This window comes from Clinocottus analis, unplaced genomic scaffold (genome assembly GCF_023055335.1).
Source record: "Clinocottus analis isolate CAN_PGR_092001 unplaced genomic scaffold, fCliAna1.0.p SCAF_6, whole genome shotgun sequence".
Taxonomy (NCBI): Eukaryota; Metazoa; Chordata; class Actinopteri; order Perciformes; family Cottidae; genus Clinocottus; species Clinocottus analis.
The window spans coordinates 18942507-18967218 of NW_027176218.1; the positions used below are offsets into that span (position 1 = coordinate 18942507).

The window sequence follows — 24712 nt, forward strand, 5'->3', positions numbered from 1 at the left end:
CACTTCCCGCGGACAGCAGCCTCCTCCTCCACGGAGGAGGGGCCTCTCACCTCAGCCAACTTTCGGGAGAAAATGTTTGGAATTCCGTTTCCGCTTTAGGGAGTGGACAGTGATTTCTTTTCCCCCCCTCTACTTTACAACCATCTTTTCCTTTTGAACGACAACTTTGAAAGTCCCCCTTTTCAGTCGAGCGGCCACGGAATAAATTACCGTCAAGACGATGGCTTCCTCACCGCAGAAGTCTCCGTCTTCTCCCAAGTCTCCGACGCCCAAATCCCCGTCCTCCAGAAAGAAAGACGACTCTTTCCTCGGGAAACTCGGTGGGACTTTGGCGAGGAGGAAAAAGGCCAAAGAAGGTAAACAACAACAACATCCGGCAACTTAGCGAAACAACGAGCCCAGACACCGACAGAACAGTCCGCCGCGTCGCTATATTGTTTTCAGAAGCGAAGAATACGTTTATTTAAGTTAATATTTCACATAACGACAACAGCTGCAGCCTCGCAGCGGAGGAATGCTCTAAAATGACGTTCACACAGCAAACATTTTTACCGCTGTTTTGTTTTTCCAGATTTGAACATGTATTCATGTCAATGTAAACACCATCAACTCCAACCTGTTGGTTGCTGTGTGCGTGCTCACGTGCGCGCGCGTGTTTTCATGGCCGCGGGCTGTCTGTATCCATGTACGGTATTGAGTTCGCCACCACTGTAATAAATGAAGAATGAGGCTCGAGTAAACGGGCCCGTCACAGACTGGAGGCGGGAGGCTCCTCCAGCACACACGGTTAAATATCCCAATGCGACCCCTCATGGACTTACTGACGTCACCTGTTAACGTATGAAGGCTTGAAATGCTGTAAATACCGATGGGACAGCACTTTGCTGTGACGAATGACGTTACCATAATGACGTCGAGGTATGTACAATTATGGGTGTTTATTTTTATACTTTCGACCTTTGCCTCACAAAGTGAATGTTTGACAATGGACGGTCATTGTCAAAACAATATATTTACATTTTTTTCTTTTGTCAAAAAGGCTTTTAACAACCAAAATTAATTGTTTTCTGAAAAGAAAAACAGCTGTGCGCTATGGACTCTGCTTCCATTGTGTTTTTATGTACCATCTTCAATCCTTAATGTGTCAATTTAATATATCCTGGCTGAGCACCCTTGTGCCGCCCAGCCTCTGTTTGCTGTGAATTGTGGGAAATTCTCTCGGGCAAGGTCGCAGACTTTTGTGACACACACACACACACAGACACAGACACACACATCATAGTCCGGGAGTGTGAAGATCTTGGATTGGGCTATGTGTTGTTTCCTCTCCTGATGGAAGAGTGTGAGGATGATTCCCAGAGCAGGGGTCAGAGGTCACGGATCGGATGCAGAACGGCAGCTTCCACTTCCTGTTTATGTTGCTTATAAAATTTCGCTCTGCTGGACTTTGATTACCAAGGAGCTGCTATGAATAAGAATACACCCAAAGCCTCTTCTTTTTTTTTTTAGAAGCCTGGTTCAGTTTATTGCTCCGCAGGGTTCATCTGGAAAATACAACAGACTTCATGAGAGCATGGCATTCATTGTGAAAGGCCAGGTGTTTTTATCATCCAAGGCAAAAGGTCTCTTTCAATCGTATGATTATGTTGTGTCATTTAGGATACTATTGCACAGCTGAGCCCCCGATTCAGGTGCCCTTTGTCTACGGGACGTGCATGCAATCGCATTAAATTCTTACTAGGACATGCTCGAGATGTGTATACACACACACACACGCACGCGCGCGCACACACACACACACACACACACACTACTGTATGCCCTGACTGTGTGTAGCATGTCTGCAGTGTGTTCTGTGATTTGATGGGGAGCTGGTACTCTCGTGAAGATCTATGATTAGATCAAGGTCCATGTGACGTTTATGGCGGTTGCCCCACACACTGTGCAGAGAGCGATGCGACGGGATGAACAAAAAAAAAGAAGAAATAAACAAGGAAGAGATTAGAGACATGTAGGATGGGGCTGCGAGAGGGGGAGAAGGTCAGGAGGTTTGAGAGCATCAGGCGAGGGCTGAGGCCCTGTGTGATGTGTGATTCTGTTCCTCTGGTGTAAATAGAGAAATTAATATTGGGGATCAGGTGTTTCCATTCAAGACTTTGTGAGCCAGGAGAGGATGCTTGAAACCGGCGGGGGGGGGGGAGCAGACAAACATGGGGCTGTGGAGCACTCTGCCCTCCCTCCCGGTAGGACAGGACGTCAGAAGCACACATTCACACACACAGCACGATGCATTCATTGCTGTGGCTTAAAAAAAAATATATATTGATGACGTCATTTAAAATGAGCGCACTTTTTATTTTTTTGGCACCGGCCAGAGGAGAGAAGGGGGTGATGATACAGTGAGAACACCTGTGATTCCCATTTCCTCTGATTCAGACAGCGTGTTCATAGAAGTAACGGTGTGGTCATTTCACCGCCACATCGAGCCACCACACTGATACCCAACCGTGATTTCCACTTACTTGCTCGTCCTTAAATAGAACAAGTGATAATTACAGTAATAGCAGATCAGGCTAATTGGTGAAGTGTTATCACAGCCATACTTCCGCATGAGTTTGTAAATTGTCAGCCGTGGACAGTAACCATATAAGCGTTTCAACACCCAGCCACTCTTTATTTTAGATCCATTGTTAAACCTTTTTTTTGTCTGTCTTCTGTTATAAATAGGGATGGTTATCGGTTTATTTTTTCCTGATACAGGTGCTAAAACGATACTTTAAAAACAATACCGATACTTAAAAAAGCACAAAACGATTGGCGACATTAAAGAAAGCTTTTTTTTATTGCCAAGGCCAATTTTTTCCTTTTAAATTAAACAATAGATCAACCGTCTAAACCGTTGTCTGAAGAAGCTCTCAACCCTCATCCTCGAACACAAATGTTCAAATACAGTGTTTCCCCTAGGTTTACAGATTCGGGGGTGGGGGTGGGGGGGGGGGGTGACGACAACAACACAGACCCTTAATGCAGTGGTTCTCATAGTTTTTCTGTAAATAACATCATTTTGTGACTGTGCTTTTATAGTGACAGAATAAAGAAAATTACGATAACTTTCAAGTAAACCAGGTTGCTCCATCAGACCAATTTCTTTTTAAATTGCAATCACTTAGAACAATGAAAAAAACTTCTAACGTGCCAAAAATAACTAATAGTGAGTTACTACTAAATAGCTCATTGTGGAAAACAATAAGCTAATATTTTTTTGACCAAACAGAATGAGTGCAGATATGTGAGCATCAGGTTGTATCAGTATTAGTGGCTGCAGTGAGCTATATTTATATGAACTAGGTTGTAGATTTGATACGGCCACTCTGTTTATGCTCCATGTTCATCTGAGATCTGTTTTCTGTTTCGAGAGACGGAACAGCAGAAAAAAACCTGACGGAGACTTCTGGAGATTGACTTTTGGCAAAACCTAAGAATCGGTGAGTCGCACATGCGCAAGTTTAACCTGTTAACGGCGTAACTAAACATTTACCCGACAGTACAGGCATTTCTCCATATACTTATTAATGACTTAGTTTTATGTGCATGTACGTGCGTTTGTAATGTGTGAAGGCAGCAGCTGATTGTTGCACTTTGGGCACTTTGGACACTTTGGTTCGTTTTACTTTCAGTTCTGAGAGCATCGTTCAGAGAGTTGCTCCGGTGCTCCTTGTAGGAGAGCTACTGATGCCATCTTCAACCTGGGAGCATTTAAAACGCAGATATAACTTAGTTGTCTACTTTTCAAGCGACATATTTTTCAACGCTCTCTGTCCGCTGCTGTGCGTGTGTTCAGTGCTCGCCTGTATGCGCGCAAGTGTCTGTGCGCATGGGGCGGAACTCGCGCAACAACGTAGAGAGATAAATGACATGCTGTGTTTAGATCCGATCAATAAAATACGGCCATTTAGTTTGTTCAATAACAGATAAAAGTGTAAATCTGTTCCAAAGGAAAGAGAACGGTAAATTACATTTTGTGGTCTGCTATAGAGAAAATTACAGGGGGGCGGTTTTTTTTTCAGGGGGGCGACCCGCCCCCCTATTATAATGGTAGGGGAAACACTGAAATAAAATACAATAATTTTAATAAAATGGAAAAGACGACAGTGAGCGTTTCAAGATGACAACGTAGATCTAATGCTGTGTTCACACCGAACGCGACAAAATTTGGTCGCGCGACCAGATTACGTGCGAAGTCAATGAACAGCTGCGTAGACACAACTTTTCTGGCGAGCGACGTGACAGACGCGTTTGACGCGACATGAACAGCTAGATTGCCGGTGGGTAAACAGAGCGTTGGATGCGACAGCTTGTCGCGCAAGTTGAAATTTCCCAACTCCAGCGACAAAAACGTGTGAGTCATAGTTGCATCAGCCAATTGACGTTGAGATGTTTCGCTCATCACCGCCGTCCTGTTATTGAATCAAACTTCTGCCGGTGATAGCGATGATAGCGGCCGTCATTCAGACACTGTTGTGTTACTACAAATGATATCATGAACCCAGACATAAAGGATAACTTGTGGTTATTTCCACGGTGGATGACGGCTAGTTACCGTTGTAGTAAGCTAGACGCAGTTCCTGGAGTCGGTGAAATTAACCGAGCTGTGTACAGCTACAGATGGCATTTATGAACCCAAACAGGAGGGCGTTTGATATTCCCACGTTTTTGTGACTTTCACAACAAGTATAAAGCAGAACTAGTGCTGATTTCTTTCATAGTTTATAGCATAAAAGATCGTTATTTTCCCAGGGAGAAGCTACGGCGATAAGCCACGCCCCTTTGTGGCGGCTCGATGAGTGAACACCTTTTTTTGTCGAGTGACACAACTGACACGGTACACCTGGCGTAAACATTTTTGTTGCGTTCGGTGTGAACACAGCTTGAGACTCTCCTGGTCAAATTAAGAAAAAAAGTCCCACCAACACAAGAGAACTGCTAAAAAAAAAAAAAAAGATCTGAATTGAGCGGGACAAGAAGCAGGAAAGCGACAATGAGCAAAAGTAAGAGAAGTGAGGGGAGAGGAAAAGAAAGCGCCAAACGACAACACAGTCACGGTGGAAGAACTGGTGTCTCGTCCAGAGTTAATGTTAACCTGTAAGTTATCGTGAGCAACTAAACCCCATTGTTTCATTTACCCTTCATACCTGGTTTAAAGTTATAAAGACAGTGTATCAGGCTCAAATTGTGAAAGAGTGGTTCACGGAGCATGAGACATCATTTTCACACATGGAGTCCAGACCTTAAAAACATTGAGAATCTTTGGGATGTGCTGGAGAAGGCTTTGTGCAGCGGTCAGACTCCATCATCAATACAAGATCTTGGTAAGAAATTAATGCAACACTGGATGGAAATAAATCTTGTGACATTGCAGAAGCTTATCGAAACAATGCCACAGTGAATGCGGGCAGTAATCCACGCTAGTTAATAGCTAGCTCTTAGTGTGTGACCTTTTTTTTTCGTGGGAAGTTTTTTTTGGGCCAGGCAGTCTCTCTCTGTGTGTGTGTGTGTGTGTGTGTGTGTGTATATTATATTATGTTATATATTATATTACTTACGAGATGCCACTCGACAGCTGCAGTTGTAGTAGTGGCAAAAACCAGTGGTAACCCGTAGTGGCAACTGGTAAGTGCCGGGGCATCTGAGAGATGCCACGGGAAATAACTGTATTTGCCGCAGCATATGTGGCAACTTGTAGTAGCAACTCGTAAGTGCCAGGGCATCTGAGAGATACCACAGGAAATGCCTCTACGAGGTGCTGGTGCCACAATTTGAGCTTGCCCTCTCTAATGATCTCACTTTGTGTCGCAGCTTGGAGCATTTTTCCTGCAGAACTTCCAGCTGATGTTCATGCCGGTCAGCTGCGGTACCTCCGCTCTGACGTTGACCTCCATCAGGGAAACGGACATTTATAGCAGGAAGTTTAGAGTTTATAGTTCGGGAGTCTTTTCCTTTTCTAGAAACTCTGACGCTTTCTTGTCCAGATTCCAGCGTGTATATCAGCTGTTTCCTCAACAACGTGGGGAAAACGGAGCGTTTCTCTGAGTTCAGCTCTTTTTCTTTACACAAAATTTTTTTGTTGCATTTGCTGCACGTTGCATTGTTCAAATCTTTGCAAAATACACAGTGGCGGCATTTTCTTTGTTAGAGGGTTGATGCTGGCTAGCTACTGTAGCTATACAAATGATAGGCTATCGTTACCTGCTGCCAGGACTGAGTCATCGGAGTAGTGGACGGAATACTGTAAAAAAAAAAATCAATTGGATCAGGTGCCAAAAGGAAGCACCGAAACCAGTGTAGCATAGTCACATCGTTTTTCGGTACCCCACCCTAGTTGTGTATGAATGAGACAATATCCCTATAGATGGCTCTTTAGGTTTCAAATGTATTCTGTAGTTTATTTATTTCCTCGTAAACTCGGGAAACATTGTACACATGAGTTTTTTTTTCGTTTTTGGTCTCAACCTGTAGTTTCAAGTCGTCTTTAAAACAACATGATCTACCAACGTGTTGCTCTTCAAAGTTCTGCAGTCTCACTTTAAATTCAAGCCCTGTTGTTTTTTGCCAGTCCAAATAAACCTATCTATAACATTCTAAGAAATGGAGTCTCTGGAATCCATATCAGTATAAATATTTAGAATAGTCATGCGTACAAAGAAGGTTAGTTAACTGTTTCAAATGTATTCACACTTTCTTTCTTTCTTTTTTTAATGCAACATCCTCAACATCTTCTGAAGAGAGCACGGCGGTGTATGACGGTCTGTTGGAATATTCTCATCCACTCCTGTGCACATGCGAGCACTTGTGGGTGGTGTTTATTGAGAGGATGTTGTTCCAGTGAACACAGAAAAATGCACAGGATGTTCACTCCATGCTCTACAACACACACACACACACACACACACACACACACACAGTGATCAAGCCTCCTCAGGTATCTGACACACTGTGAAGAATGGCATGCTGGGTTTTCTATGAAAGCCTGCTGAGAAGCAGGAAGCAGCAATGCTCCGTGTTGGTCTGACGTCAAAGGGCGCCGAGGGTCTGCTAACGGTTGTTTGTGGAATCGGGGGTGGGGAGCTGATCAAGTAAAAACATTCAACTTTGACTGGTTTCAGCTTCTCAAACAGGATTATGTGTTGAATGCGTGTTGTCTTATTATCACTGCACTTAAAATATCCCTGAAATTGGGACCTTTTTTGATTTTACAAAGCAATTCGAAGACGAGACTTTGGGTTTTAGCATGATGGGCGTTTACAGTCAACTCATATATCAGAGAAGTTAATGACGATAATGAGTTGCAACCCTAATTAACCAGGCACTGTATTATTTTTTTGGAGTGGATACAGCAAACACTGCCCTGCTGCTTTGAAGGCTCATCAAATGTGTATTCATCCGCAACTAAAAAGTAGTCACCAATAAATTGCTTTAACGATTATGATACGTATGTCCCTCTTTCTCACAGTGTCTGAGCTTCAGGAGGAGGGGATCAATGCCATCAACCTTCCTCTCAGCCCGTCCCACTACGAGCTGGACCCCGAGGACACCATGCTAGGTAAAGGGCCACATTGTCAGATAGGCCTCTATGAAAGTCCATGTAGGTTTGTTTTGGGATTTTTAAACATTTATTTGTAGTCATACATTTCTTCTCTGTATTGCAAAAGTTGAGGCACTGAGGCTATTGTTTTTAAGGCCGGAAAGTAAATATATTTGGGTAGCTTTCTGTGTTGCAAATTACTTGAGTACTTGAACGTACAGGAATACTTGAGTAATAAAGGAATACCACAAAATATATCAACTTGAGTGGGTTTGGGGTTCTGTTGCTTCTCACTACAGAACCAAACGTTCTTCATTAGCTTTTCACCTCTTGTTTCTGCTCGTCCGACAGAGGAGAACGAAGTGCGCACCATGGTGGATCCCAATTCCAAGAATGACCGCAAGCTGCAGGAGCTTATGAGGGTGAGCTTTTAAAATGATTCAGTCTGCTGCTTATGCCAAATGAACATGGTCCTATTTTGTTGCATCTCCTCATGACGTGCAATGAGGACACAAGGAAGCCAAAAGAAAAAAAGGGCAAATAAGAAGGTTGAGAGTGTAAAGGTACGGCAGAGCTCATTACACACGGGGCGCCCCCCTTTAGAAACCTCCCCACCCCGCCCACCTGTAATTCGCTCTGTAGCGCCATATCACAAGAAGTAATTTACAGTTCTCTTTCCTATAGAACAGGTCTACACCTTGTTCTGTTATTAAACCAACTAAACGGCTGTATTTTATTGATCGGATCTACACGACAGCTTATCTTTTTTTTTGTCTCTACGTGGTGTATGGCTGTCAACGAATATTCAAAATTCAAATATATATTTGAATAGTTGTTAAAAAAAACACATTTCAAATGTGAAAATTAATAGTCATATTAGGGATTGTGTGGTATACTGGTTCCAGTATTCCGTATGGTATGAATTTTTAACATACCATCATACCGGTGCACGGACTCAACATCAATTGTTGATCTGCATGAGGAAGGATATTTAACATTTCACAGTTCAATGCTGAGTGTGCAGCAAAGCTACTTATCTGTCTGGGTTCTTAAGTTTAGTCATGGTGCAAAATTTCACAGCCAATTTTGGCACCATTAAACAGGGAACAATGGTAGAGGAGATATCAAAACTGAAAGTTGAAATTCTTGAAATTCTCTGATTACTACTGTTGTTCAGTCACAAAATGTAATTTTAAGATGTTTTCTGGCAAGAAGTTAGTTGTTTAAGTTTCAAATCTGTGATCGGTTTGTCAAGAATCAGCCGACTTAAAGAGTTACCGACGGTTTGAAGTCATGCTCACAGGAGCGATCAGCCAGGCAGCGGGCACGTCACTGTCCTCTGCTGCCGGCTGAAAGAGATCTGAACTCGGCAGGATTTTTTAAATGATTCGCTGACTCCGATTTCTCTGTAGAGGTTATGAGGATCTAACGAGCGATCTTTATTCGTTCATTATTTATTCACAGTAACGTTACATCAGTTTGACGGAGGGAAAGGTTAAGATTTATAACTTGATTTTAATTTAACATTTGAGCCACAGGCCGTTTACTCAATTCCAATACAGTAATATGTACTCTTCCTGTTGTTAGTGTGCGAGCTATAACGAGCATGCAATTCGACAATTGTAATTTTATAAATGTACAATTATTAATGTTACAAACGGTTTGTGTCACAAAGTGTTGTGTTGTAGTGTTCAACAATGTTAAAAGAGCGTTAGTTGTGGGTTATCAATTGTTGTTATAAAGTTAAAAACACAACTAAAGTTTGAACCATGCCTGGATTTAGAACCCTGACACATAATTATCCCACTGCGCTTTCAACATCAACCTGTAAAATAATAATGTTGTTTCCTGCACTTGTTATGGCTTATCATGGCTAGCTGACTACTCTTTTGTGTAGTTGGCTGATGGTGAAAAAAATACTTTGATATACCGTGAAAACTGCCAGAATCTTATAAAATACTCTGAAATACATTTTGAGCCATACCGCACAGCCCTAATTCGAATGTATTAGGAAAAAAAAGGATTTTGAAAGATAATTATTGTGAATCTGGCAACCCTTGCCACAGTCGCGACAAAGTGTCCTCTTCTCCACAAACTCAAATCTGGTCACCCTGACCTCGCCTGCAAGGAGCACCGGAGTTGCTCTCCTGAACCCAGAGCAGCTCTTCTGCTCCAAGTGAAACAAGCCAAAGTGCTTGTGTCCCAACAATGAGCCTGCTGGCTTCACACATTACAAAAGTACACTGACATAAACTAAGTCATTAATAAATACATGGGGAAATGTCTACTTTTGGGTAAATGGTTACGGTACGCCGTTAACAGGTTGCGCTGTGCGACTCGCCAATTTTTGGCGTTTTGCCAAAAGCCAATCTCCATAAAGTCTCCGTCAGGTCATCTTTTCTGCTGTTCCGTCTCTCCTAACGAAAAAAAAGGTCTCAGTTCAACATCGAGCATGAACTGAGAGCGGCCGTATCAAGTCTACAACCCCGTTTTAAAAATATGTGTAGAGGAAAGCAGCTCACTGCAGTCACCAATACTGCTACAACCTGATGGCTCGCATATCTGCACACATTCTGTTTTGTTTTGCAATTTGCTTTTAGTATTCCAAAATGAACTATTTAGTAGTAACAACATATTATTTATTTTTTGCAAAGATATAACTTTGTCTTTATTGTTCTAAGTGATTGCAATTTCTTTTTGGTCTGATGGGGCAATCTGGTGTAATTGAAAGTTATTGCAATTTCTTTTATTCTGTTATTTTTAAAAGCACAGATAGTCACAAAATTATATTATTTACAGAAAAGGCAATGCTTTTGGTGTTGATGTCGTCGCCCCACCCCCTGAATCTGTAAACCTAGGGGAAACACTGAAACATTACAACATCCCTTCTTAAAAAGTTAAGATTGGTGAGCAATCCCTGGAGTCCAACAAGTATATGATTCAGAAGGACTTCTGTCCGGGCTACAAAACTATTTAGCAAGTAACCACCAGTCTTTCCTTCCGCCCACATAGGTGTTGATCGACTGGATAAACGACGTACTGGTGGGCGAGAGGATCATTGTGAAGGATCTGGCCGAGGACCTGTATGACGGACAGGTCCTGCAGAAGCTCTTCGGTGAGGAGTTGGAGCCCCGGCGAGACAGCAAGCCGAGCTCTGCATTCTCGGGCTGTTGTGTCTTGCGCTTGCTCACAGATATTTGTGTCCATGTCTCCAGAGAAACTGGAGGGCGAGAAGCTGAACGTGGCAGAGGTGACCCAGTCAGAGATTGCCCAGAAACAGAAGCTGCAGACGGTTCTGGAGCGCATCAACGACTCGCTCAAACTCTCCACCAGGAACATCCGCTGGAATGTGGACTGTGAGTTTCTAATATTCCACTGTTTGCTATGTTCTACGCTCTGTTTTTGATGATGCGTTTATCCCTCACAGGTCAACTTAACATACTGTGGTTAGAGTACAGTGAGGTGCATTGTTCAATGCATTACAGTCAATGAAACCCTACACTGCTCTACAACCGATCCACCCATTAGGATATACACTGCTCAAAAAAATAAAAGAAACACTTTGAAAACGCATCAGATCTCAATGTGAAAAAAATGTCGGGATATCTATACTGATATGGATAGTTTAATGTATTGGGAACGAAAGGATGCCACATATTTTGATGGAAATACAAGTTTCAGCCTACAGAGGGCTTGATTTCATAGACAATCCAAAAAAATCAAAGTGAAAAGATTATGTGGCAGGCAAGTCCATTTTGCCAAAATTTAATTTCCGCAACTTAAAATGCTTCTCAATGTCTTGTGTGGCCCCCACATGCTTGTATGCATGCTTGACGATGTTGTGGCATGCTCCTAATGAGAGCATAAACGGATAGTGTCTTGTGGGACATCCTCCCAAATCGCTCTTAAGGGCATCCTGTAAAGTCAGAGGTGCAACCTGGTGGCGTCTGATGGACCCAAACATGTCCCAGAGGTGTTCTATCTATCGGGTAGGTGATCATAAGGGCCATTCAAGTACCTCAATTCCTTCATCCTTCAGTTACTGCCTGCATACTTTATGTATTACCCTGTAATTTGGCGGTATATTAACATTCAAAACGAAATGACGTTCACCCTTCAAAGAGTCCAGCGCTGACTTCCTCTCCTGCATGCAGAGTACCAGCCACATGCCAGGTTTTTTTTTTTCCAACCTCCACTCATAGGATAAAAAATAAAAAGGTATGTTTGAATGTTCCAGCCATTGGATAATATGCTTCTTATCAAGGTTTGAGAACAGTGGGTTCTCGCCAATAAGAGCTCCCCACCGCTCCTTTGACGGCGCTCTTTAATCTTTTAGCCATAATTACCGTCAGGCTTTTTTTACTTGCATCATTAGCCGTAGCGTGCATATGAGCCGGAGGCGAGGGACATGCACAAAACAAACAAAAACAGAAATGCTAAAGAGCACAGGTGAATAACATGCAATTGATTTTGCACTCCTTTTCTTTGAGGAGCTATCCACTTTTTTATGTCTTAAATCAATCCACCTTTGTTTGTCCCTTCTTTTAAAAAAGACTTTTTCCTGATGCATCTTATTTGGATCTTCTTGTGCAGCGAGGACGTAATAGGTTTTTATGGAGGCTTTTAGCTCGCTCCGTGTGACTCTGCCCTTGCCACAGCAAAGAATGAAAGGCTTGCTTTTGGGAACTTAATTGATTGTGATTGTGACTCTAAAGATAAATCTCATTTGTTCGGTTGACTAAAGACACTCATTGTGTGTCTGACTGAAGTCTGTGGTTGACTAAAGTTACTCGATACTCGCCAGATATCTCTCTCTCTCTCTCTCTCTCTCTCTCTCTCTCTCTCTCTCTATCTCTATCTCGATAGAGAGATAGATATATATTAATATATATATATTAATATATATCTATCTCTCTATATGGGCTGTGCAGTTTACCGGTTTCAGTATTGTGTACAGTATGAATTTTTCACACACTATCATACAAACCAACAATACATACTAACACCAGTTGTTACTCTACACGAGTAAGGATACGGTGACATTTTACAGATCTACGCTGATGTAACGCAGCGAAGCTACTTACCTGTCAGGGTTCTTATGTTTAGTCAGGGTGCAAAATTACATAGCCAAATTGCATGCTGGGTAATGCAAATTTGCCAGGCGGCAAACAGCTGTTTGTGTGTCCCAGGCTGTGTCTACTACCGAACACTTTACGAAGTATACTGCAATACAGTGCACTATAACACAGTGCACTAACATATGTAGTGCACTGTGTTGAGGATAAGCACTGTATCAAATGGAACACTTACGTTAACCAATTGGCGGAAGTGACGGACGCAAATCTGTTCGCAGCACCCGTGAAAATTAAGCCGGAAGTGACGTCCGCAAATCTGCTTTTTTTACTTGCATCATTAGCCGTAGCGTGCATATGAGCCGGAGGCGAGGGACATGCACAAAACAAACAAAAACAGAAATGCTAAAGAGCACAGGTGAATAACATGCAATTGATTTTGCACTCCTTTTCTTTGAGGAGCTATCCACTTTTTTATGTCTTAAATCAATCCACCTTTGTTTGTCCCTTCTTTTAAAAAAGACTTTTTCCTGATGCATCTTATTTGGATCTTCTTGTGCAGCGAGGACGTAATAGGTTTTTATGGAGGCTTTTAGCTCGCTCCGTGTGACTCTGCCCTTGCCACAGCAAAGAATGAAAGGCTTGCTTTTGGGAACTTAATTGATTGTGATTGTGACTCTAAAGATAAATCTCATTTGTTCGGTTGACTAAAGACACTCATTGTGTGTCTGACTGAAGTCTGTGGTTGACTAAAGTTACTCGATACTCGCCAGATATCTCTCTCTCTCTCTCTCTCTCTCTCTCTCTCTCTCTCTCTCTCTCTCTATCTCTATCTCGATAGAGAGATAGATATATATTAATATATATATATTAATATATATCTATCTCTCTATATGGGCTGTGCAGTTTACCGGTTTCAGTATTGTGTACAGTATGAATTTTTCACACACTATCATACAAACCAACAATACATACTAACACCAGTTGTTACTCTACACGAGTAAGGATACGGTGACATTTTACAGATCTACGCTGATGTAACGCAGCGAAGCTACTTACCTGTCAGGGTTCTTATGTTTAGTCAGGGTGCAAAATTACATAGCCAAATTGCATGCTGGGTAATGCAAATTTGCCAGGCGGCAAACAGCTGTTTGTGTGTCCCAGGCTGTGTCTACTACCGAACACTTTACGAAGTATACTGCAATACAGTGCACTATAACACAGTGCACTAACATATGTAGTGCACTGTGTTGAGGATAAGCACTGTATCAAATGGAACACTTACGTTAACCAATTGGCGGAAGTGACGGACGCAAATCTGTTCGCAGCACCCGTGAAAATTAAGCCGGAAGTGACGTCCGCAAATCTGCTCGCGATACCCGCGAAATTAAAACTGACAAAATGAATGCACTTCTTACCCTATTTTTGTCCCTTGTGTTCCCCTTTCTCCAACCTATGTGGAAACTGCGATACCTCCACAATCGCGGCAGGAGGATATAAATAAATTAATAAAAAAGGTGGCTAAATGGCTCCTCCTCTTCCGCTACGTAGCCAAGATGGCACCCGTTTAGTGCGAGTAGTGTCCATCGCTTTACACTACATTTTTTGACCGTTTGCAGTGCGCCATCCGGGTACTTTCAGTGCACTGAATTCTGCTGGTTTTGTCAGTGTGGCGCACTAAGCACTGAAAGTCAGTGCTCGAAGTGTAGTAGACACGGCCTCAGATTGCATTTTGGCACCATTTTAAACGGGGAACAATGGCAGAGGAGAAATCAAAACTGAAAGTTGACAGTCTCTGAATACTGTTGTTGAGTCACAAATTGTAATTTTGACTGACGGTTTGAAGCGATGAGCCGGGCAGCGGGCATGTCACTGCGCTCTACTGCCGGCTGAAAGAGACCTGGACTCGGCAGGATTTTTTAGAATGATTCGCTGGCTCAGATTTTTCTGTCGACGTTATGAGGATCTAACAAGCGATCTTTATTTGTTTATTATTTATTCACAGTAACGTTACGTCAGTTTAAGGGAGGGAAAGGTTAAGATTTATAACTTAAGATTTTAATTGAATTTTTGAGCCACAGGCCATTTACTCAATACCAAAACAGTAATGTGTACTCTTCCTGTTGTTTGTGTGCGAGCTATAACCAGCATGCAATTTGACTTTGTATTTTATAAATGTAGAACTATTAGTGTTACAAATGGTTTGTTTCACAAAGTGTTGTGTTGTGCTGTTTAACCCTGCAAAGAGCGTTAGTTGTGGGTTATCAATTGTTGTAATAAAGTTAAATACACAACTAAAGTTTGAACCATCACTGGAGTTAGAACCCTGACACACATAAGTATCCCGCTGCGCTTTCAACATCAACCTGTAGAAATATTAATGTTTCCTACATCTGGTACTTATCACGGCTAGCTGACTACACTGTCGCGAAATACGCTGGCGGTGAAAAAAATGCCGTAAATCCGTCAGAATATTAAAAAGTACCGTTACATAAATTTTGGGCCATACCGCCCTCTGGCAATCCTTCAACGGCGTTAACTATTTGATCATACGTTAGCTGCATGTTTTTTTGTGTTTATTTGCATTGGGAGGGGCTTATCGCTGAGACGGCGTAGTTCAGACCTGTGTGTCTTACGGCTCTCCCAGTCCGGCTCGCGTGAGGTCAATCAAACATGAAAAATAAATCCCCTTCACTGGGCCTGCGAGGAGACATCACAACCATGAAGCTAAACAAACCTAACCGCCAGTTACTCTTCGTGGCCCTAACTATCGCCAAGAAAACTATCCTCTTTAACTGGAAATTAAGGAGTAACATACACATCACACACTGTAAAAACCTAATGATTCAACACATCTCAATGAAAAATCAAACCTAATCCGTCATTAATAACACAGAACACCGCTCCATCAGGTCAACCTTCACTCTGTTTCTACAAACATGACACCACCCATTCTATTAATACTCACATTTTTGTTTTTAGTCTGAAACCCACGTACATGCATGTTTGCATACATATCAATCTACCCTCAACTATTAAATAACGCACACACACACACACACACTCACCCTTCTCTCTCATGGACAAACACCATACTTATATACACTACATCAGCAGTTTCCAAACTCAAGATTGCCGCGGCCCAATTTGAAATCTGAAAATCTTCTGTGGCCCACCCAAAGATTTTGTTCGGGGGGGGGGGACTAAAAATGTATTAACAGACAATGTATGTTTTGTATACTATTTTCTCTGGAGCTCATATATATATATATATATATATATATATATATATATATATATATTTTTTTTTACTTTAATACTACAAGAGGGCACCCCCATTTGCCTTTTTTTTTCTTTTCGCGTCAGTTAACTGGCCCCGTTACAGGCTTCTTTTTGTGACCTCTTGGAAGAGTCGTCGTTGCACTCTTGGGGTAATTTTGGTTGGCCGGCTACTCCTGGGAAGGTTCATCACTGTTTCATGTTTTGGCCATTTGTGGATAATAGCTCTCACTGTGGTTCGCTGGAGTCCCAAAGCTTTAGAAATGGCTTTGTAACCTTTTCAGACTAAAGATGTGATACACCACAGTTAATTTATGTTTTTACAAGGGTGGGGGGCAATTTGTATTTTGTGTTTACTTATGTTATCTTTGTCTAATATTTAAATTTCTTAGATGTTCTGAAACATTTAAGTGTGACAAGCATGCAAAAAAATAAGAAACCAGGAAGTGGGCAAACATTTTTTTTTAGTGTGTGTGTATGTATGTATGTATGTATGTATATATATATATATATATATATATATATATATATATATATATATATATATATATATATATAGTCCAACTGATTTGTTGTTGTTAATATTGCATTCTGTATACATTGGATTTCTATGTCACATGAAGCAGTGTTGGTTGTACAGTCCGAAGGCGTGTTTCTCTTCCTTCACACACCGCAGCTGTTGGTTGGAGATGCTGGCGCAGGGCAGACCACTTCATAAAAGATGGCTGATGCCACCACAGGCTCGAGATAGGTCCTACAAAGTTCTCCATGCCCTCTAAAGGACCTTAGTGCTCTCAGCAGATGGTCTGCTCTGTCCTTTTTTTGAATTGCGCTTTTATGTCGTCTGTGCAGTCCAGTTTATTGTTCAGCTGAACACTCAATCGATTAAACATAATCGCAGACACACCTTGTGGAGATGCTGAATACTAATACTGCGCTTGACACATTTGATGTACATGCAGGCACGTAAATAAATAAGATGGTGGCTGCTTGCTGGCTTTAAACGTAGGAGCACGGCACATTTAAGTGAAATCGCTATCATCTGCTTGTCTCTTTCTGTGATTTAAAAAAAAAAAAATTTGATTTCCCCTTTTTTTTAGCGGTTCACGCCAAAAGCATCGTTGCCATCCTGCACCTGCTGGTGGCGCTGTCACAGCACTTCAGAGCGCCGATCAGGTTGCCCGACCACGTCTCTATTCAAGTGGTGGTCGTCCAGGTGGGAGTTTTAGGCTTTTCTAGCTTGGGTCTACTCGCATAACAAGTTATTTATGGAGCACGTTGGTTTCATAACCCCACTCTGCGCTGCTGTGAATTCATGTTTGGCCCCACATCCATTCAGTCCTCCCTTTTGTGTCTCTCCTTTTCAGAAAAGAGAGGGCATCCTTCAGTCCCGACAAATTCAAGAGGAAATCACTGGCAACACGGAGTGAGTACGCTCCGCTGCCCGACTCATTTCTACACCTCGCTACACGGGTGAAGATATCAACGGACAAAATGGAGAGAGAACAATGCTGCTAAAAAGCTATCTGTGTCTCCATAAAGAAAAGACTGTCGGAGACGGTGTTAAACTTGCAGCCATGGTTTTTAATCACATACCCTCATTGCCTTCTTTTCACTTTGCCAGATAGAGCAAAGAGCATAGAGTTATCAGCACAATGTAACAATACATATTACTCCAGTTGTCCGGTATTCCACTCCTGATAGCTACGGATAAGATGTTTGGTAGCGCGTCCTTTGTGCCGTACATCTGGCGACTCGATTTGCCCGGGTAAAGGGGGCTTATTGGGAACCAATCTAATCGTGGATGGCTTCGATATTGTTTAACTCCCACAAGTTAAAGCAAAAAAATAACAAAAACAGTTCGTCTTTTGCCACATTAAAATCCAGATTGAGTGAAATCTGAGATTGTTTTTCGAAACGCATTCTACGGGTCAGAAAATAATTGTTGAAAACATGTGAAAAGACTGAACTTTATAGTTCTGAATGCCCATTTTCCGTATTAAAGACAATAAATATAACCGCGCAGCCTCGAAATTAAATTAGTAAAATAAAATGATGAAAGAAAAACAACCGGTGGTATACTCATCTCATTACAAATGGATTAATCCGATCGCCTCAGCCCGAATAAGGAGCACAAAAGCAAACCTTTAAAAAAAAACAAAAAAACACTGGAAATCTCGACTGTGGTTTAGCCCTTAAATGCCTTCTTACCCCTTAGTGCAACGGGGAATCGACAGCCATTGTATTTCAACAAGATATGTGATGGCACCCTAAAGCTGAAGAATTAGACAGTTTTAAAAAACACACACACACTTATTGTCTCCCTGTGAGGCTCTCCTGCAGCCTGACGGCAGCAGCAAGGGAGATAACGACAGGCCAACACACACACACGCACACATTTTGTCACGGTAGATGGATACACTGTTAATAACACACAGACGCCGCACACACACGGCCACAGTGGAAATCCGGTTATTACCACACCACCAGGATCGTTGCCCAGACCGGCCTGCCTTTGCCATCCCAGATTTGTGTGTGTGTGTGTGTGTGTGTGTGTGCGTGTGCGCATGCGTCTTTTCTCGCTGGCCTGCCCACTGCGATATCTCTTCCTCGGGGACACTTACAACGCTGAAAGAAAAGAAAAAACACAACCTGACCCTTTCCAACAGCAACATCCTCCAAAGTGCGAACATTGTAATAATAGACGAGAAAAGGGCCCCTCCATTCCCATAGAACACCTGCGTACACACACACACACACACACACACACACACACACACACACACACACACACACACACACACACACACACACAAACGCATGTCTTCATTCACTGCACCATTGTTCTGCTGCTGGGATTATTATATCGGGCCATGGAGTGTGTGTCATTGTGCAACATCCCGGTGAAGATGCCCAGGTTGTTGTCTGAATACCCGAGGTGTACCTGTGTTTATTGTTAATCAAATTATGACACCCTGGCTCCATTATTGTATTGTCATTTTTATGTGCGACATTCCTCTGTGATTCGGCTGTAAAGCACTCGTCTTTCTTTTTTTTCTATAAATATTCAAGTGTGAAATTGTTAATAAGCAGCCGCTCATTTGATGTGTTTCCTTTCCTCTTTTTTTCTCGCAGGGCTTTCTCCGGCAGACACGGTATGTCCTCCATGAAGAAGAGTGTATATTCAAGATATTATTTTCATTTTAATCCCAAAATATTCACAAATCTTAAATGTTTTTATGTATTTACTATTCACAGAGCGTGATGCCTTCGACACCCTGTTTGACCACGCTCCAGATAAACTGAACGTCGTCAAAAAGGTACTGGGCTCTGATTTTTCTCAAATCCAGCAGCCGTCATTGAGGTTTGATAAAGATATGGCAAATTACATGTAAATACGAAGAAGAAATAACCAGGTCTTCTAGTATTTAAACCCTTAAACTGCATTTTACTCCAGTACATGGTCCAGGTTTTACTCTGCATCATTATCTAACTCAAGTCCTGAATAATGAGGGACTTGACTAGAATATACGGAACTAAAAAGATTGTTATCATTGTTCAAAGTGTAAATCATCTCGATTTGTTCCGCCCTTTTGGGTTCCTGTCATTACTCATTACTACTTGAGTACTGATATGCGTTACTCCCGGCACTGCTCTTGACCTTAGAGTATATTGACCAGAAACTCAAAGTCTTCTTTTCTGAGACTTTCCATCCCATCCAATGGTCTTCATCAGTAGATATTCTTAGTTGTCAAGGAGTTGGCTGGACAACTTGGCAAACTCCACCTACTGATGAAGATGATATGCGATTGAAAGTTTTTTTTTTTTAACAAACTATTAGGTTCTTGTTCAAATCATTCAAAAATAGTGATAGCCGACCAGCTAATGTGGTTTAGTTGCTAACGCGCCAAAACAAATGAATAAATTGGTGTAACCTAATCTTACAAAGCTGTCATTTTCACGTCTTTAGTTTATTAGCTTATGTTGTTTTTCACCATTTCTTGCCCCCCACTTGGAGGACCTCCAATATGGCTGCCATAGACCAAGATGCTGAGATGTGTTTTTTTAATGTATATCTGTGTGTGTGATGTCCTGACAATGCTTTCTTTTATTTTGTGTGTTTCCTCAGACATTGATCACGTTTGTGAACAAGCACCTCAACAAGCTCAACCTCGAGGTGTCTGAATTGGACACACAGGTACTCCGCACACACACTTCACAGCTCCCACATCCACAGCTGGTGCATATACCCGAGAGAACACTCACTTGTTTCCAAACCTGTTGAAACAGCCAGTCACTGCCGTTAACCAGCAAGCGCTTGTCTCAGTTTGCAGACGGCGTTTATCTGGTGCTGCTGATGGGGCTGCTGGAGGGATACTTCGTGCCACTCTACAACTTTTTCCTCACACCAGAGAATTTTGACCAAAAGGTAAAACAGTGATATGTGTTTATTTTTCTTCATTCCTTTTACTTAAGTTGACAATTACGTCAACTTCCCGCTTCACTATTCAACATAATCCACTCTGCTGCCAATTGATGCTCATTATTTTCCAAATACTTTTCATAAATGCCGTGTGAGTTGTTGGCTTGTCACTTGCTTTGATCGGGAGTGACAAAACGTAATCCCTTCATCATGCTGGCAACACGCTGAAACAGTGGGTTTTTTTTGCTGTGTAAATTAAACTCACTTGATTTTAAACTGAAACTTTTCGGATATTCTAGATATTCTGTTTTCAACATTCTGTTTCAAGGTTTAACGTTCTTGACCCTTTTTCGTTTTGAGAAAACACGGCCGAATCCGATACTTCATATCTGAAGAGCCCGTGCACTCCGGGGAGCCAGCGCTCTCCTCTCAACCACCCTCGTGAAATGCCATCCGCATTTTCCTTTTTTTTCTTCTTTTTTCCCCGGAGCCCAAGTGCGCCGCCATCTCTCCTCTCTGTTGGCCTCCGCTGTTCTGCGGCATTCTGAACGGGCGATCTGCGGAGACACCACAGTCGCCTTTTGTTAGGGGCTCGGCCAGAGGGGTCCCTGCCAAGCTGCGAAGCAGAATTGGGCATCGGTGCCACTACACACACACACACACACACACACACACACACACACACACACACACACACACACACACACACACACACACACACACACACACACATACATACACACACACACACACACACTCCTGGCCTAGAAGAACAGGCACCAGCCCCACAGCATCTGTAATCTCCTTTTGCACAGGGAAACACTGGAGTGGCTTAGGGGCTCAGCTCTATTACTGTGTGTTTGTGTGTTTGTGTGTTTGTGTGTGTGTGTGTGTGTGTGTGTGTGTGTGTGTGTGTGTGTGTGTGTGTGTGTGTGAGTGAGTGAGAGAGAGAGAACACACGCACGCTTTCCCTATCGATGATACACCCGGGGTGGGCTGCGTAAAGTAGCGCAAGGCACCAAGAAAGCACTCCTGCTTGTGCTCAGTAGATCTCTACTTAAGGCTCATTCGCTCTCCTTTTCTTTTTGACTGTATTAGAAGGCTAAGGTCACGCTTTTCACACAATGAGCCCTTGTTGGGCAAAGCTTTTAGTACATCACAGTAGGCGCACACACTCACACTCGCACACACAGACACACTTACACATACAGACATAACGGGCAGAGAATAGAAAACATCTTTCAACTCTTTCTATCTCTTCTCTCTGATTAGTTTTCCTCTCTTTCACTTTCCTTTTCTTTTTACATTTTTTTTGGCTCAGATGCTGAATTCCCTCTGTAGAGCTGTGTCTATGTAAAGGTTGAAAGGAAATACAAAATAAGTGCACCTGTAAAAGATTCAGGTTCCATCGTTGTGAATAAACATTAGCCCTCATTCTTTTTTGTGGCATCATTCAATTCCCAACAAAAAACAATATGTTCAGCACGCATGTTTCTCCCTCTAATAATAATAGTAATGTAATGAATGCTGTAACGGCCCATTGGGTTCTTTCTCTCCCTTCCATCCTCCAGTCGCTACTCTTGTCTTCGTCGTTTATCGACGCTGTAGATTTCTTGGGAGTTTTTCCGAGTGACGCTGATCGACACGCGTCCGTTGATGAAGCAGTTGTTTGTGCAGCTGCTGACGGCTTAAGTTCTTACAGGACAGAGCGCCGCTGTGTTTGCCAGCACAGGAAGCTGTGGTCGCACGATTGAATCAAACCCCCAACCCCCTCCAGTGTATTGTGGGATTTAGCAACCAGTGTCCATCGTTCCCTTATCAGCGAGGAGCTGGGTGTGTGTGTGGAGATGTACAGTTTGCACTCACCCACCTTTTGCGTGTGTGGGTGTGTGGGTGTGCGTGCAGTTAACGTGCTTTCTAACGGCCTTGTAACTCTCTGCAGGTCCACAACGTGTCCTTCTCCTTTGAGCTGATGCAAGACGGGGGTCTAGAGAGACCAAAGCCCCGACCAGAAGGTAGGACGCTCTGTTCAACTAGAGGTCCCCCCCGATCCCAGTCTTTTAATATCGGCTGTCCCCGATTCTGATGCTGGTTTAAATATATCTATCTGACTTATTGAAGTAACAGCTGTTGCCTAAATTGGCGGTTTGTGCTGTTTGCGTTGATGTGGTCAAAGAGGGTTAGATTAGAACTCAGAACGAGTTTTCCTTTTCTTCTTTTTTTTTCCATTGCCATACACATAATGGGGTATTTATCCGATTAGAAGGCAGTGGCATTCTTTCATCTCATGATGTAGATTAGTCTCAAACGCTCAAATCTATCTGAGATTTGGATCATTCAAACAGTAGTTTTGAGCCATTGTTTTTAACCAATTTGTATGTTTGGTAAATAATGTGAGTATTACTACTAGCATTAAAGTGTTTCATCATAGTACAGTCTTATTGTTTAGTTCGTAGCTCTAAAAACCCGCTTCAGTGTGCAGTCACTCTTTACAATCCGTATATCTCCATACGGCTCATCTCTTTGCTTGTTTATTCCAGATATAGTAAACTGTGACCTAAAGTCAACACTGCGCGTCCTCTACAACCTCTTCACCCGGTACAGGAATGTGGACTGAACCCCGCGTGGGGTCGGAGGGAACCCTTTACATCATGGACCGCGTGTTAGAGCTTCGAGCTTAAAGATGTGCTTTTCCTTCTACTTGTCGTAAAAGTCTGTTTTTATCTGAATGCATGCATCACATGGTTGCCTCTGTTGGATATTGTACCACCATGCACAAGTCTGTATTTTATTTCCATTCCTTTTTTTCTGGGCTTTCGTACATTTTGACTTGTGTGGCACAAAAACTTTGTATTGTAGATCGGCATTGATACACAGTCCCACGGACATCTATGAAATACGATAGCCACTGGTAATGTCTAGCGAGGTCATGAAGGTGATTCTGTCATGACTTCTGTTGCCCTGCGTTGTCATCACAAAGATGAGAAACATGTCTTTTAATCTATAAAAGACAACAAAAAAACCATTTCATTGTATTTATTGTACATTTTGATACTCTTTGTTCCTTCTCATTTGCCCAGCTCTTTTATTTTCTTCTCTCCGCTCTCGTTCATGTCATTCCTAAGTGCCTTTTTAAAGACATGTGAACACAGCAAACAGCTCCAAGTTCGTCATACTGGGATGCACATGCGCCCCAGTTGTCTTAACGTTCCAGATTCCCTTTCCATGTGTGTGAGGGGACCTTTAGAAATATCTGACCAAAGCCCTGTTGTAGTCACACTGTAAATCATATAAAGGTGTTACTCAGCAGCCACTCACTGTCTTGTTTTTTTTTTATTTACAGGAAATGTTTATAGTACACATTGGATTTCCCTCTTTTCTGTCAGACAAATGAAAACAATTTGACTGCATACATTTAATATATGTTTCTTTCAACTTTCAAGGCCATTCCAAGCTGCCTATACGCTCTCCATTATGTATCTATGTTTCAAAGCATTATATTCAATAAATCGTTCGGCCCCTGAATGCAGCTGAATTTTTTTTTTTTTTCCCAGCAAAGCAAAGGAGAATGTGTTTCTAACAAAACAAACATTGAGGTCAGATTGGTTCCAATTTGGCCTGCACAACAGGACAAGTGGACCCTGCTCAACAATTTTCCTTTTCTTTTTTTCCTCCACTAAATTGCTAAATACTGTCAGTAAAAGCTTTCTGAATTGAAGCTGACCCTAACATGGACCGAAACGGAAAGCACAGAGGGAATGAAAAGGTTCATTTTTTTTAATTAATTTAGTTCCCCTCCCAAATTCCACTATAGCTTTTGAAAAGTGTGTATGTGTGTGTGTGGGTGGGTGGGTGGGTGGGTGGGTGGGTATTATTAGTAATATACAATGCTATTGCAACATTCTCGGCAGACTCCAACACACGTTTTCCATCACAAGACCATCACATGTTTTTGATTGCATGTTTTTTAATGAATTTCCAGCTGTATTTCACAAACACAGAAAACAGTGTGCATGTAAGGTGAGAATAATGTAAAGGAATATAAATAATTGAATCTTCAATCGGGAGAGTTTGTGAGTTTTTCTACTTCTAATAGAGCATTTAATTTCACCTTCGAGATGCTCTGTGAACCTCCATGTGTTTTTTTTTTGGCACATTAAGACAGGAACGAGCCCCACGCACAAAGCGTTGCGCACGTTGTGCACGTTGACTTGATATCCGTGGCAAGAGTACCATTTGGTCTGAGTAACCGTATCCGGTGATGATTGCCCTCTCAGACGCTCTCATGTCAGTTGCAACAGATCCTGAGGGATCTGAAACCATATTATGATCATTTCCTCTCCGCTCCCTCGCCCA

At 42.2% G+C, this 24712-nt stretch overlaps 1 protein-coding gene across 1 annotated transcript; it reads left to right on the top strand.

Moving 5' to 3' along the window:
* The first annotated feature begins 3 nt into the window (after positions 1–3).
* parvaa (parvin, alpha a) lies at positions 4–23881 on the top strand. Its single transcript, XM_068603615.1, has 13 exons — positions 4–356; positions 7511–7600; positions 7934–8004; positions 10595–10697; positions 10798–10938; positions 17034–17149; positions 17301–17359; positions 19069–19088; positions 19192–19253; positions 20063–20131; positions 20261–20362; positions 22299–22371; positions 22897–23881. The coding sequence occupies exons 1-13, from the start codon at positions 221–223 to the stop codon at positions 22971–22973; spliced, it is 1119 nt and encodes a 372-aa protein (XP_068459716.1). The 5' UTR covers positions 4–220; the 3' UTR covers positions 22974–23881.
* Positions 23882–24712: the final 831 nt, after the last annotated feature.